At 47.1% G+C, this 16,459-nt stretch overlaps 1 protein-coding gene across 1 annotated transcript in view; it reads right to left on the bottom strand.

The window, feature by feature from the left end:
- Positions 1-16,459, bottom strand: part of MRPL13 (mitochondrial ribosomal protein L13) — a 57,727-nt gene that overhangs the window by 17,390 nt on the left and 23,878 nt on the right. The window contains exons 3-4 of the mRNA XM_073590274.1: positions 15,305-15,398; positions 12,394-12,454 (exon numbers count right to left, since the gene is read on the bottom strand). Of these exons, the coding sequence (XP_073446375.1) occupies positions 12,394-12,454; positions 15,305-15,398 (155 nt within the window). The remainder of the gene's footprint in view (positions 1-12,393; positions 12,455-15,304; positions 15,399-16,459) is intronic.

Raw genomic sequence — 16,459 nt, forward strand, 5'->3', positions numbered from 1 at the left:
TAGTAATTCTGTCCTCTTATTTTACAGCAGGCGTTTATCCTGCAGCCCGGCGCACACGTCGCATTCACGTCAGTCCATGCCTCCACCTGAGCTCACAATCTAACCTCCTCATCTCCAGCCATTATCATAGGAAGTCAAAAGTTCAGGACACGTAGGAGGAGAACCCGCGCTCACTCCAGTCAGAGGTTACCCTCCATTTCACCTGGAAGTTACGTGGATTTCTGCAGGTTTCTTTTTTTTAATTTTTCCAGATTTTCTCATAGTGGAGAAGACCTAAAATTGGGTATTGGAGGCATTATCCCACCGATCCACAGGAGAGATCAATGCAGGACCTTAGAGATCTGGTGGCTCCTTCTCCCGTATGTGACTGGAGAAGATGGAGAAGTCCCTGTCCATTCACCTCTATGGATGGCAGTGAATGAAGCCGAGGGTGCACATGTGCAAGAGGAACCCCAGGTTTCATGATTGATGGTGGACTCCGGACCTGGACCCCCCCAACTGTCCTATGGAGAGGCGGCGGTTATTGATGGGAAATTGTAGGGACTTTGATATTGATGGCAGTAAAATATGATGCATTGGGGTGCGACACCCCCGACTGAAGAGCTCCAGAAACAATGCGCAGGCATAGAGTCGAGTACTGCCCAAAATACACGGAGCTGTTCATAACAAGTAATCGGTAGGCCAGGGGGAGGGGTGCACTTTTTTTTTGTAAAATTTGCTGAAAAATATTTTACCGTCATTTTGCACAATCTTTAAAGCTGATTTAAATCCATCGAGTTCAACCTATAGCCTGACATGTTGAAACAGAGGAAGGCAAAATCCACAGTGGCCGGACATTAATCGCTTCATTTTAGGCGAAAAAAAATCCCAACGCCTTTAGTGGTGAATCAGCCATTACAACATAATATAGAAGATAGTTACATAGTCTCACTGCTCGTACAGTAAAGAATCCATAGTCTCACTGCTCGTACAGTAAAGAATCCATAGTCTCACTGCTCGTACAGTAAAGAATCCATAGTCTCACTGCTCATACAGTAAACAATCCATAGTCTCACTGCTCGTACAGTAAAGAATCCATAGTCTCACTGCTCATATAGTAAACAGTACATAGTCTCACTGCTCGTACAGTAAAGAATCCATAGTCTCAATGCTTGTACAGTAAAGAATCCATAGACTCACAGCTCTAACAAGAAAATAAGCCATAGTCTCACTGCTCGTACAGTAATGAATCCATAGTCTCACTGCTCATACAGTAAATACCGTAATCCATAGTCTCACTGCTCGTACAGTAAAGAGTCCATAGTCTCATTGCTCATACAGTAATGAATCCATAGTCTCAATGCTTGTACAGTAAAGAATCCATAGACTCACAGCTCTACAGTAAATTCATAGTCTCACTGCTCATACAGTAAAGAATCCATAGTCTCACTGATCACGCAGTAAATAAGCCATAGTCTCACTGCTCGTACAGTTATAAATCCATAGTCTCACTGCTCATACAGTAAATACCGTAATCCATAGTCTCACTGCTCGTACAGTAAAGAGTCCATAGTCTCACTGCTCATACAGTAATGAATCCATAGTCTCAATGCTTGTACAGTAAAGAATCCATAGACTCACAGCTCTACAGTAAATAATTCATAGTCTCACTGCTCATACAGTAAAGAATCCATAGTCTCACTTCTCACACAGTAAATAAGCCATAGTCTCACTGCTCGTACAGTAATGAATCCATAGTCTCACTGCTTACACAGTAAAGAATCCATGGTCTCACTGCTCACACAGTAAAGAATCCGTAATCTTACTGCTCGTACAGTAAATAATCCATAGTCTCACTACTCTTACAGTAAAGAATCCATAGCCTCACTGCTCACACAGTAAAGAATCCATAGTCTCACTGCTCACACAGTAAATAATCCATAGTCTCACTGCTCACACAGTAAATAATCCATAGTCTCACTGCTCACACAGTAAATAATCCATAGTCTCACTGCTCACACAGTAAAGAATCCATAGTCTCACTGCTTACACAGTAAAGAATCCATAGTCTCACTGCTCACACAGTAAAGAATCCATAGTCTCACTGCTCACACAGTAAAGAATCCGTAATCTTACTGCTCGTACAGTAAAGAATCCATAGTCTCACTGCTCGTACAGTAAAGAATCCATAATCTCCCTGCTCACACAGTAAAGAATCCGTAATCTTACTGCTCGTACAGTATAGAATCCATAGTCTCACTGCTCGTACAGTAAAGAATCCATAGTCTCACTGCTCACACAGTAAAGAATCCATAGTCTCACTGCTTACACAGTAAAGAATCCATAGTCTCACTGCTCACACAGTAAAGAATCCATAGTCTCACTGCTCACACAGTAAAGAATCCATAGTCTCACTGCTCGTACAGTAAAGAATCAGTCTGATGATGGTGAAACCTTCTGTCCTCTTGTCACCTTAGTAGGCATAGGTGTAACAGCTCATTATCTCTGCATTGTCCCCTCATATATTTGTGCATTGTAATAAGAAGCTCCTAACATAATTTTTACAAAAAGAAAAGAGGCAAAAAACTATTCCTTTTTTTCTGTGAAGGGAGAAGGTAATACTCCGTATTCTGAGTCTGAGCTGTGATTTTTTTTTCTAAGCAGCAGGTGAAATCTTAACTGTTAAGATCTACCCTCCCCATATTTTACATTTCTCCCTCCAGCGAGGAGAAGAAAAATATTACCATCACTAAATGATTTATGCAGCGAGTGGAAACAGCCTCAGGTCGCGGGCTCGGTGCAAAGAGAGAATGACTGACGGCTCAGATCTGTCCAACGATCGGATGGGCACTGAGCGAAAAGTGCACTTGTCCCGTCACGATCGGGAGGTGATGGGGGTTAAGAGTATGGCATGTTCACAATTTGTAGCCGAAAAGAGAAAATAGAAAAGATGAATTAATATGGCACCTGTCAGTCTGATGGAGCCATTACATTTAATGCATGAGCACTGTTAAAGGGATCATTGAGCGCCTCTCCTGTCACTTCCGCACGAGAGGATAGAAGCCCTTCTGATATGGAGGCCTTTTTCTTGTCCAAGACCATATATGTCGCAAAACCTGTAGAGAAAGGTTACAACGGTCCCAAAGGTACACCTTGTCGCGGTGGGGACACAGTGTCGCGGTGGGGACACAGTGTCGCGGTGGGGACACCGTGTCGCGGTGGGGACACAGTGTCGCGGTGGGGACACAGTGTCGCGGTGGGGACACAGTGTCGCGGTGGGGAAACAGTGACGCGGTGGGGAAACAGTGACGCGGTGGGGAAACAGTGACGCGGTGGGGACACCTTGTCGCGGTGGGGACACCGTGTCGCGGTGGGATTGGCATACATTAACAGCTGCCCAGTCGTTTTTCTGCAATTTTCCTGAGAGCACATTGCAGATTTGTCCATTTCTTTGTGTTTTTTTTCTTATGTCATTTACAGTCATGACCAAAAGTGTTGGCACCCTTCAAATTTTAATCCCAGAAAATTATTGCAATTACATGTTTATTGACACGTTTATTTCCTTTATTATTATCAGGTATATCATTAGGATACACCTGATGAAGGCCTACATGGCCGAAATGCGTTGTATTTTTTTAAATAAGTTTTTATTGTGTTTTATAAAGTTTTTTATTTGCGGCACATAGCCAATAAAATGTCATCTGATTCAAAATCAGAGATAATTGGTTCTTTGGCTATATAACCCTCTTATTCCAACCTGGGTTAAGGATCCTCTGAAGGAAGCGTCCTGAAACATTCTTATTTACAACCCATGGCACTGTAGCTCATCTCCCTGGACATGGCCAGAGGAGAAAAATTGATGAAAGGTTGCAATGCAGGATATTTCGAAAGTTGGATAAGCAGCCCCAACCAAATTCCAAAGAAATTCAAGCTGTCCTGCAGGGTTAGGATGCATCAGTGTCAGCACGACCTATCCATCTACATTTGAATGAAATGAAACGCTATGGCAGGAGACCCAGGAGGAACCCGCTGCTGACACAGACATAAAAAAGCTAGACGGAAGTCTGCCAAAATGTATGTGAGAAAGCCAAACCAAAATCCTTCTGGGAAAGCATGTTGTAGACAGATGAGATCAAGATAGAGCTTTTCAGAAAAGCACAAAATTCCAGTTTATTGAAAACAGAATGAGGCCTAAAAGAAAAGAACACAGCACCTACAGTCAGATATGGTGGAAGTTCAGAGATGTTTTGCATTGTTTTGGTGCCTTGACAGTGCAAGAGATCATGAAATCTGAAGATTACCAAAAGATTTTGGGTCGCAATGTAGTGCCCAGTGTCAGAATGCTTGGTTTGCTAGGTCATGGGTCTTCCCGCAGGACAGTGACCCAAAACATATTTCAAGAAGCACCCAGAAATGTATGGAAACTGTCATGATCCCAGTGCAGGTTTTGACCTGCACGTCAGGGGTTAATGTCTTGGGCTCAGTGCAAGCTTGATCTGCACGCCGGGGGTTAATTATTGTAGCCTCTCTTTGGCTCAAGGAGGGCTTCTTATAGCCCTGGGAGACTCAAATCCCTGTCAGTTATACTTTTGCCTTTGGCCGAGTGTGGTGACCCCTGTGTGCCTGTGCCTTCTGATTGTCTTCTAGTTTGCTTATATGGTTCTGACCCGATTCTGTCCCCTGTTGTGTATTTGTCTCTTGATTCTGTACTGTTTATCTGTTTCTCTGGTTTCTGACTCATTGCCTATGTCCTGACTAGTCTCTGATTGCCCCTCTTGTACTTTGCTGCTATCTCCGTGTATGACTCATTGCTTACGTTCTGACTACCCTGCTTGTCCCTCTGGTACCGCGCCACCCTCTCTGTGTATGACCCCCGTTTGTCTAATTTGAGGATCCCTGTAGTAGAATCCTGCACTTATCTCCAGCAGCAGGACGCTAAGCCCCGCCCCCTGCAGTCACATGATCGTAGGTCCTTCACTGCTTTCTACCTTCAGTGACACAGGTCCTGTGAGCCTGGAGCACGCATCGTCACCACTGCTGCCCCGCTCCACAGGTATCTTTGGGCACAGGTTTGTACTCAGGACATGTGCACTGGCTCAGTGAGCAAGTGCAGTGCGGTGTTCCTGACATTATAACTGACCGTGAACTTTTTTTTCTCTCACTTCTGCAGCATGGACCCAATGCATGCTTTATCTGAGCAGGTGATATGCTTGACTCATTCGCTGCGGAAGCTAAGTTTAGAACACCAAACTATGACCCAGTCCCAAAGGCAGGTTGCGGACTTGGTTCAGGGGATGCTTTGCGTTGGGTTTCAGCAGGTGGGGACTAGAGATGTCATTTTAGTCTCACCCGAATCTCCGGTTAAGTTACCAGATACGTTTGCTGGTAACAAAAATGAATTTAGAGCGTTTAAGGAGGGCTGTAAGCTCTTTTTCTCCTTGAGACCCCGCTCCTCTGGGGATGAGAAACAGAGGGTGGGATTATTTCCCTGCTTAGAGGGGCCCCGCAGGCCTGGGCATTTTCTCTTTACTCTTCTGCCCCAGACAGAATGTCTGTGGATGCGTTTTTTGAAGCCTTAGGGGCTTATTTACGATGAGCCCGATAGAGTGCGTTTGGCTGAGGACAAGGTGATGAGTGTCTGTCAGGGGAAGCACTCGGCTGAGTGGTTCTGTTCTGAATATAGACGTTGGGCAGCTGAGATTTCTTGGAGTGATGCCGCCCTTCGGGGGTTGTTCCGTAGAGGCCTGTGTGAACGTCTGAAGGATGCCCTGGCACTTCATCCTCCACCTGATTCCCTGGAGGATGCCATGACCCAAGAGGTTCGTATGGATCGCAGACTGAGGGCAAGAGGGGTGATGCAACTCAAAACCTCTTTATTCCCCAGTGGAGGTGAGACCCAAACTCCTCCTGAGGCTATGGAGCTGAGCGCTGTCACCTGTGAGAATGAAAGAAGACGCCGCCGGAAGAAGCAGTTGTGCTTTTATTGTGGGGAATCTGGACATTGGAAGAAGGACTGCCCCTCCTGTCCGTCATCCTCCAAAGGTGGTGGGAAAACGACTAGGTCTGGTAGTAATAGAGGAGGCTACCCAGACCTTCAGGTACCTTTTTCCTCACTTGCAAAAATTGTGCTTCGGGTGGAACTGGATCTTGCTGATGGTCCTGTTCAGACTACCGCCTTTGTTGACTGTGGCTCTGCTGTTAACCTGATTGATGCCTGGATTATAGCACTTAATAAGATAGAGACAGTCAGGCTTCAGGACCCTGTTAAACTTGTGGCAATTAACTCGTCCTCTCTTACCCGGGACGGTATCTGTTTCAGGTCTGAACTTTTTTCTCTGAAAGTGGATTCCACTCATGTGGAAAAATTAACTTGTCTTGTGTTAGATAACTTGCCTGCAGGACTGGTACTGGGTATGCCTTGGCTACAACGCCATAATCTTACCATTGATTCGGTGACAGGGGAGATCACTCAATGGGGATGCAAAGATAAATGTTGTAACCTGGGGCCTCTTGTTAACTCTGTTAAAACCGTATCTGTGTCGTCTGTCGGTCTGGAAGGATTCCGGAGTACCTGAAGGATTTCGAAGACGTATTTTCCGAAAGCGAGGCTGAGGCGCTGCCACCACACAGACCCTACGATTGTGCCATTGATTTAGTACCCGGAGCCAAGTTACCTAAGGCTCAATTGTTCAATTTGTCCGGGCCTGAGTGCGAAGCCATGAAGGAATACATAACTGAGAGTCTCCGCAAAGGGCATATCAGGCCTTCTGTGTCACCCGTGGCAGCAAGATTCTTCTTTGTGAAGAAGAAAGATGGTGGTTTGCGGCCGTGCCTCGACTTTCGGGAACTTAAGATAACGGTTAGGAACACACTTCCCCTCATCCCAGACTTATGTAACCAGCTATCTGGGGCCCAATGGTTCTCCAAATTAGATCTTCGGGGGGCCTACAACCTGATAAGGGTACGGGAAGGGGACGAGTGGAAAACTGCGTTCCTCACATCAGAGGGACTCTTTGAAAACCTGGTAATGCCGTTTGGGTTAACTAATGCACCCGCTATTTTCCAAAACTTTATCAATGTTGTGTTTTCTGACCTGATAGGCCGTTTTGTTGTCATTTATTTGGATGACATTTTGGTGTGTTCCCCGGACAGTCAGTCTCACTTGCAACATCTACAGACAGTTCTCCAGAGACTCAGGGAGAACCACTTGTTTGCTAAATTGGAAAAATGTTAGTTTTTCGTACAGGAACTGTCTTTTTTGGGGCTGATTGTATGTTGTGAGGGGTTTCGTATGGACCCCAAGAAGGTGCTGGCGATCGCAGACTGGGTTCAGCCTCGTGATCTCAAGGGGCTACAGCGCTTCTTGGGATTTGCGAACTATTACCGGAGAATCATTAAAGGTTTCTCTCAAGTGGTTAAACGACTCACGGATCTTAACCGGAAGGGGGCTGATGTAAAAAATTGGTCAGAACTCGCTAAGGAGTCCTTCTCAGCTCTTAAGAAATGTTTCATGTCCGCCCCAGTGTTGGTTCAGCCAGACACGTCCAAACCATTTGTTGTGGAGGTGGATGCTTCTGAAGTAGGGGTGGGGGCAGTGTTGTCCCAGGGTCCGGCCACCCTTACTAATATCAAACCCCGTGCCTTCTTCTCCAAGTAGTTCTCATCTGCCGAGAGAAACTATGATGTAGGCAATAGAGAACTTCTTGCGGTCAAGCTGGCATTCGAAGAATGGAGGCACTTTTTGGAAGGGGCGGATCACCCTATCACGGTTATCACTGATCACAAAAATTTGGCATATCTTGAATCTGCTAAGAGGCTTACTCCTAGACAAGCCCGTTGGTCACTTTCTTTTTACGCTTTCAATTCTCAATTACTTTTCGACCAGGATCCAAAAATGTTAAAGCGGATGCGCTGTCCAGAAGTTTTGACCCGGTGTCTCTCCCCGAGCCGCCGTCCTCCATTCTTCGCCCGGGGGTGGTAGTGGCGGGGGGTCTCGTCAGAATTGGAACAAGAAATTATGAGGGCCCAGTCCCTAGCTCCGGTGGCCAGGCCAGGAGATAAATTGTTTGTTCCAGATTTGTTCCTAGACTTCTGCAGGAGTTTCATGAGTCTAGGCTGAGTGCTCATCCCGGTATCACGGCCACTAGAGAGGCAGTAGCCAGGGTTTTTTGGTGGCCTTCACTTGGGTCCGATGTCAAGAAATTCATTGCTGCTTGTGAAGTTTGTGCCCATTCCAAAAGCTTGCATAACCGGCCGGCTGGGGAACTCATACCGTTACCGGCTCCTGATAGGCCATGGACTCATCTCTCCATGGACTTTATTACCGGTCTTCCACCATCCAGGGGCAATACCATGATCTGGGTGATGGTGGACAGGTTTTCGAAACAAGCCCATGTCATTCCCTTGGCAGCATTACCCTCAGCAGCAACACTGTCAAGGTTGTTTGTGCTGCATGTGGTCCGATTGCATGGAGTACGCCTGAATGTTGTGTCTGACAGAGGTGTGCAGTTTGTGGCCAAATTTTGGAGGGCCTTCTGTATGAAATTGGGCATCTCACTCTCCTCCTCGGCATATCACCCGGAGAGTAATGGTCAGATGGAACACACCAATCAATCCCTGGAACAGATTCTCAGGTGTCTGACCTCCACCAGACAGGAGGATTGGTGTGATGCGTTACTGTTGGCAGAGTTTGCTTTTAACAACCGGGTGAATCAATCCACCAACATGTCCCCATTCCTGGTCAATTATGGGTTTAATCCTCATTTTGGGGAGTTTTCACGGGTGGATTCCGGTTGTCCAGGGGCGGAGGGATCCGTTCAACGGTTAAAAAAACCTCTGGGCTGAAGTTCGGCGCAATATCTCTCGGGCCCAGGGGAGGTATAAATATTTTGCTGACAAAAAGAGAGCCTCGGGAGACATGTTTCAGGTAGGGGAGAAGGTTTGGCCTTCCACACGTAACATCAACTTGTGTCAGAGACACCGCACTACACTTGCTCATAGAGCCAGTGCACGTGTCCTGAGTACAGAAGCAGTGCTAAGAGTTACCTGGGGAGCAGGGCAGCAGAGGTGACAAAGCATGCTTCAAGCTAATAGTGTCAGGGTCCAGAGAACTCAGATTATGGCAAAGCAGAAGTCATGCACAGTACAGACCAGCGAGGTACAGGAGGGATAAACAGACGGGAGGTCAGACAAAGCAAAAGGTCATACACAAGATATCAGTACAGTACCAGGGAGGAGACAGAGCGGATAATCAGGGCCAAGCAGAGATCAAAACCAAACAGACATAGGAGGTACCAGGCAGAATCCAAAGCGATATCCAGGGAACAGACCGAGTCATACACAGAGAATCAAGTAACCAGAACACAGCACTAACACACTCAGGGGTCACCACACAATGCCAAGGGCGAAAGTATAACTGACAGGGATGGGAGCGTCCTGAGGCTATAAGAAGCCTCCCCCAGAACCAGGGAGAGGCCACAATCATAGCCCCAGGTGTGCAGGTAAGCCTGCACCGGGATCACAACCTTTAACCCCAGAAATGCCAGTCATCAGCACTGGTTCCAGGCATTAACCCCATGTGTGCAAGTCAAACCCGCACTAAGATCATGACACTTGAAGGTACCATCAGCTAAATTGGGACCAAAGTTCATTGGTCCGTATGAGATTGTAGAAATAGTCAACCCAGTGGCATATAGGCTGAGTCTACCCGCCTCCTTAAAAATATCTAATGTGTTCCATAAATCGCTGTTGAAACCCGTGGGGTCTGTCAAGGAGGACTCCGAGCTTGCTGTTCCTCCAGTGTTGGTGGAGAGTCACTTGGAGTATGAGGTCGGACATATTGTGGACTCTCTGCGGGTGTGCCGCTCCTTGCAGTACCTGGTCCACTGGAAGGGATATGGACCGGAGGATCACTCGTGGGTTCCTGCTCACTCTGTACATGCAGATCGCCTGGTTCGGGCTTTCCATGCCAAATACCCGGGGAAGCCTGGGGGCCCAGAGGCCCCCCGTTGAGAGGGGGGTACTGTCATGCTCCCAGTGCAGGTTTTTACTTTCACGTCAGGGGTTAATGTCTTGGGCTCAGTGCAGCCTTGACCTGCACGCCGGGGGTTAATTATTGTAGCCTCTCTTTGGCTCAAGGAGGGCTTCTTATAGCCCTGGGAGACTCCAATCCCTGTCAGTTATACTTTTGCCTTTGGCCGAGTGTGGTGACCCCTGTGTGCCTGTGCCTTCTGATTGTCTTCTAGTTTGCTTATATGGTTCTGACCCGATTCTGTCCCCTGTTGTGAGTTTGTCTCTTGATTCTGTACTGTTTATCTGCTTCTCTGGTTTCTGACTCATTGCTTACGTTCTGACTACTCTGCTTGTCCCTCTGGTACCATGCTGCTCTCTCTGTGTATGACCCCCGTTTGTCTGATTTGAGTATCCCTGTAGCAGAATCCTGCACTTATCTCCAGCAGCAGGACGCTAAGCCCCGCCCCCTGCAGTCACATGATCGTAGGTCCTTCACTGCTTTCTACCTTCAGTGACACAGGTCCTGTGAGCCTGGAGCACGCATTGTCACCACTGCTGCCCCGCTCCACAGGTATCTTTGGGCCCAGGTTTGTACTCAGGACATGCGCACTGGCTCAGTGAGCAAGTGCAGTGCGGTGTTCCTGACAGAAACAAAGCGCTAGAGAGTTCTAAAATGGCAGTAATGAGTCCAGATCTAAATCCCATTGAACACCTGTTGAAAGATCTTACAATTTCTGTTGGGAGAAGGCATCTACACATATGAGAGACCTGGAGCAGTTTGCGAAAGAAGAGAGGACCAAAATTCCAGTTGAGAGGTGTAAGAAGTGATAGGAACGGCGGAACGCACTAAATAAAAATAAATAATAAAGTGCGTTTGCCGCTCGGGCTCCACCGTGCAGTAGCTGATACACCGCTGCTAGGTAAAGACAGACAAGCAATATGGCGGTATAATGCACGCGGGTTAGACTTCACCCGAAGTGCGCAAAGCGGGCTCTGTTCACACACAGAGGCGCCGCAACATAAACATACAAAAACGCTGAGCCTGTTAGTGTCACAAACCACAGAGAAATGCACACACGGTATCTGGTCACAGGAGCAGGACACAGAGGAGCTGCGTCCTTCTAGACCTACCGTGTGTGCGACGTCGCTACTGCGAGCGCCAAGAAGGGATGCAACTGCAGCGCGGTGTAGGACACTGCCGCAGGACGACACAGCTACAAAGCAGGCGCTATGTCGGACGCTAGCGCAGAGGTGTGGTGTGCACAGTGGCCTAAGGCTTGCCATTGACTGGCGCTGACTGGTGAACTAATTCCCTATCCACATACGTAATATCGGAGGGAAGGGGTTTCTTAATAAGTCAGTCACCAGAGTCATACATCCGTCACCATTCACACATAGCAAGTATAGTCTATACTAGCGCATAGCCGAAGGGTCATGCGCGCTTTTTATAGCCGTGCGGGACCTTCCAGATCTCCGAGATGGACCAATGAGATCTGGAGCAGGACCTGGGCACATGACTCCCGATCTCCAATGGGAGATCGTCTCATGAGCATGCCCAGTATGAGCACAGAGGAACTTAGTCTCTGGAGTGATCTGCTGCAAAGTAATCTTCTCTGCAGTAGATAGACAGCAGGAGACCGCAAGAATGTGAGACTCTAGATTCCTGCAGAGCAGACGCAGAAACCTGACACCTAACAAGCTTGATGGTGGTTATAGGAAGCGATTAACTACAGTTATTTATTCCAAAGGGTGTGCAATCAAATATTAAGTTGAGGGTGCCAACAATTTTGTCTGACCCATTTTTGGGGTTTTGTGTGAAATTGTGTCCAATTTGCCTTTTCTCTGTTTTTTTTTGTGCTGTTCCAGTACACACTAAGGAATTAAACATGTGTATAACAAAACGTGTGTAATAGCAATACATTTTTGGGAAAAAGACTTCATTTTCTGGAACAAACTCAAGGGTGCCAAAACGTTTGGCCATGATTATACATGTCAAAAAACAAAACAAAAACAATAAAACATCAAAATAATCTTGTTTCTCAAGTTCTACCGTTCTCCCAACAACCACTCCCCCTGGTATCGGTAAAGGTGCAGTTCTCCATGCTGGTGTGGCTTATGTCCTAGTATTAGGAAGGAGCAAAAAGATTTGTAGGACCCTGGTCTCTCGGCTACGTCACTAGGCCGTGGCAGCTGGATATGACCCCTGAGAGCCTCCTCAGCGCCTTTTCTGATTAGCAGGCCAGGTACAACACAATTATCGCAGCGTGACGCTGTGCCGAGCCGACTAATGAGACGACTCCAATGACTACTCAGCGAGACATCAGATTGACTGCAATCTGTGACCATCTGAGCTGTCAGGGATATTCGATTCCATAAGGAGACGGCAGAATAGTCAACACTTACAGCGGTGGGATCCTTCCGGTGGAGAGCAAATGCTGGGACTTGTTTAAAGCCTCCAGGATACCTGAAAAGAAAGGAACGAGAGGACATGATGGATAATTCTCTCTTGGAGGATTCTGGTCTGGTCACATTCTTGCAAAATAAAATGCGTCTATACGTGGACTGCGGAGATAATCTGACCACAACCTGGCTGATTTCTGCAAGTGTATGGAGCCAGGTCACCATCCCCATCAATGTCCTCATAACTATAGGTCGCTGTTCACATTAACGGAGAAAAGTAGATTCTTCTGAATTTTGTGATTTGGTCACTGGCATTAAATACACCTTACATGCACGGCTGTATGGGAAGAACCTAAAGTTTGAGGTGAAACTCTTGGTACATTTTTAGAATTAGTAACGTAGATCTGGTTGAGTCATGTACAAAGACAAGTTTCCCAGGAGGCTTGTCTTACAATACCATATAGAAGAATCTGTCAAAACAACGTTCCCTTCTCTGACGCCACTTCTGGCTTTACAGCTATTGGCTGAATCTGCTCCTCACTTACTGCCTGCTCTGCAGCTATTGGCTGAAGTGCTCCTCATAGGATTCCTGCTCTGCAGCTATTGGCTGAAGCTGTTCCTCAGACTTCCTGCTCTACATCTATTGGCTGAAGCTGCACCACAGACTGCCTGCTCTGCAGCTATTGGCTGAAGCTGCTCCTCAGTCTTCCTGCTCTACATCTATTAGCTGAAGCTGCTCCTCAGACTTCCTGCTCTACATCTATTAGCTGAAGCTGCTCCTCAGTCTTCCTGCTCTACATCTATTAGCTGAAGCTGCTTCTCAGTCTTCCTGCTCTACATCTATTAGCTGAAGCTGCTCCTCAGTCTTCCTGCTCTACATCTATTAGCTGAAGCTGCTTCTCAGTCTTCCTGCTCTACATCTATTAGCTGAAGCTGCTCCTCAGTCTTCCTGCTCTACATCTATTAGCTGAAGCTGCTCCTCAGTCTTTCTGCTCTGCAGCTATTAGCTGAAGCTGCTCCTCAGTCTTCCTGCTCTACATCTATTAGCTGAAGCTGCTCCTCTGTCTTCCTGCTCTACATCTATTAGCTGAAGCTGCTCCTCAGTCTTCCTGCTCTACATCTATTAGCTGAAGCTGCTCCTCAGTCTTCCTGCTCTACATCTATTAGCTGAAGCTGCTCCTCAGACTTCCTGCTCTACATCTATTAGCTGAAGCTGCTCCTCAGTCTTTCTGCTCTACATCTATTAGCTGAAGCTGCTCCTCAGACTTCCTGCTTTACATCTATTAGCTGAAGCTGCTCCTCAGTCTTCCTGCTCTACATCTATTAGCTGAAGCTGCTCCTCAGTCTTCCTGCTCTACATCTATTAGCTGAAGCTGCTCCTCTGTCTTCCTGCTCTACATCTATCAGCTGAAGCTGCTCCTCAGTCTTCCTGCTCTACATCTATTAGCTGGCTGAAGCTGCTCCTCAGACTTCCTGCTCTACATCTATTAGCTGAAGCTGCTCCTCAGTCTTCCTGCTCTACATCTATTAGCTGAAGCTGCTCCTCAGACTTCCTGCTCTACATCTATTAGCTGAAGCTGCTCCTCAGTCTTCCTGCTCTGCAGCTATTAGCTGAGGATGTTCCTCAGACTTCCTGCTCTACATCTATTAGCTGAAGCTGCTCCTCAGTCTTCCTGCTCTACATCTATTAGCTGAAGCTGCTCCTCAGACTTCCTGCTCTACATCTATTAGCTGAAGCTGCTCCTCAGACTTCCTGCTCTACATCTATTAGCTGAAGCTGCTCCTCAGACTTCCTACTCTGCAGCTATTGGCTGAAGCTTCTCCTCACTGATTTCCTGCTCTGCAGCTTTTGGCTGAAGCTTCTCCTCACTGATTTCCTGCTCTGCAGCTTTTGGCTGAAGCTTCTCCTCACTGATTTCCTGCTCTGCAGCTTTTGGCTGAAGCTTCTCCTCACTGATTTCCTGCTCTGCAGCTATTGGCTGAAGCTGCTCCTCACTGATTTCCTGCTCTGCAGCTATTGGCTGAAGCTGCTCCTCAGTCTTCCTGCTCTACATCTAATGGCTGAAGCTGCCCTCAGTCTTCCTGCTCTGCGGCTATTGGCAGAAGCTGTTCCTCAATGACTCCATGCTCTGCAGCTATTGGCTGAAGCGGCATCTTACACTTCATGCTCTGCAACCATTTGCTGCTCCTCAGACGTTCTGCCCTTCAGCTATTGGCAGATACCGCTCCTCTCAGACTTTTTGCTCTGCAGCTATGCGCTGAAGCTGTTCTTCACAGAATTTCTGCAATTCTGCAGAGGCAAAGTTGTCAGTGCTAGCAGCACGGGAATGCATGACCATACAGTCGACTCAAGATGCCAATCACTCAGGAATGCTCCTGAAGACAGATCTTTAAAAAACCCATTAAGGCTGCTTTTATACTTACCGTGTTTTTGCGGGCCGATTTTGCGGCCCCAATAGATTCCTATGGGGCTGCAAAATCGGCCCGCAAAAATCCCACAGTGCGTTTTATGCCCGTGGGGGCCGTATTTGCGGCCGTGATAAAAGATCGAGCTTGCTCGATCTTTTATACGGCGTACGGACACGGCCCCCATTGAAAAACAATGGGGCCGCAAAAACAAACGGAAGTTTGTTTTTGCGGCGCACCGTGATTTCCGGTTTTGTGGAACGCCGTTTTTTTTTTATCCAATAGTATTAGAAAAATAAAAACCGGCAATCTTTTGCGGCCCAAATTTTTGCGGCCGCCCGCGGCGATTCGGCCCGCAAAAACGGGCCGAAAAAATGCGGTAAGTGTAAAAGTAGCCTAAGAATGGGAAGCAAAACTCCTCATTTGGGACACCCCCCGAACAATCACACGCTTATGACAATCATATTTGAAGATCTCGCTAGTCGAGAGACTCTCACTGTTCACTTACCCCGTATGTGAGGAGTAAACCTTCTGTTCCCATTTATTCCCAGAAAAGGCGATGTGTCTGGTGTTCTTCACCACTACGTGGTCTCCGCAGTCACCTGCACAACACAGACCAAGCCCACGGTTATAGAAGTTGCACATACAATACATGGCCGCAGAGGGCAGTCACAATCGGCAGCGATCATGTGAAAGATGTACGACAGACACATCACCATTGCAGGATCGGAGACCATCAGAACAATTGGTGCTGGAACAGTCACTATTAGATAAGTAATAGTTTTGACTTTCAGGAAAACCTCAATGATGTGGCAGCAATTGCTTTGTTGTTCCAATGCATCCTATAGAAGAAATAAAGCAGCATTCTCGCCAACTACTACAGCTTCTATGCAGACTTATGTGTTTCCATAGATACAGACTACAAACAAAACCTGGGTGTAGTCTGACTCTGCAATTTACTCTCCCCCACTGTAGAAAAGTGGACAGATGGAGCGGAGCGATAAAAGTCCTCTCATTGATAATTTGTCATCTGCAAAAATGGGAGTAGATTTTTCATGACGGCGTACCTGTCCTTTCACAAAAAACCTGGTAAAATTCATGCTCTTGCTGCCACCAGCCCCCTATAACAGGTTACAACTGCACTGGATCCACATACTGGTCTAATATGTCCAGCAAGCATCCTGATTCTCATCCTCTGCAAAGCTTGCCACTCACTCTGAGCAGTTTCTAGTCATCTACATTCTGCCAGAACTAAAGGTGCTGGAGCTTTCTTTTCCCTCACTTTCCAGCATGTATTGCACCAGTCATTGTACATTGAATTTCCTGTCCCGCCTCTCTGTTATGCCTGTATGAATTTTCAACAGATAAAAAGGCAGAAACAGACACAAAGCCCCAGCCCCACGTCACCTAGACTAGAGACAAAACACGGCCTGCACCTCCTGTAGAGAGCAGACAGACACAATTCTGCCACTACTTCCTGTAATCGATGTCTCTGAAAGAAGGGAGGCACGTATGGGAGAAGATAAACACCTAGGCGACTACAGAGAAGACAACTAGAGACCTACAGAGAAGACGAGAGACAACTAGGGACCTACAGAGAAGACGAGAGACAACTAGAGACCTACAGAGAAGAGAGACAACTAGAGACCTACAGAGAAGACGA

The sequence above is a fragment of the Dendrobates tinctorius genome, unplaced genomic scaffold, assembly GCF_039654945.1.
Source record: "Dendrobates tinctorius isolate UK_male_01 unplaced genomic scaffold, ASM3965494v1 ptg000116l, whole genome shotgun sequence".
Lineage (NCBI taxonomy): Eukaryota > Metazoa > Chordata > Amphibia > Anura > Dendrobatidae > Dendrobates > Dendrobates tinctorius.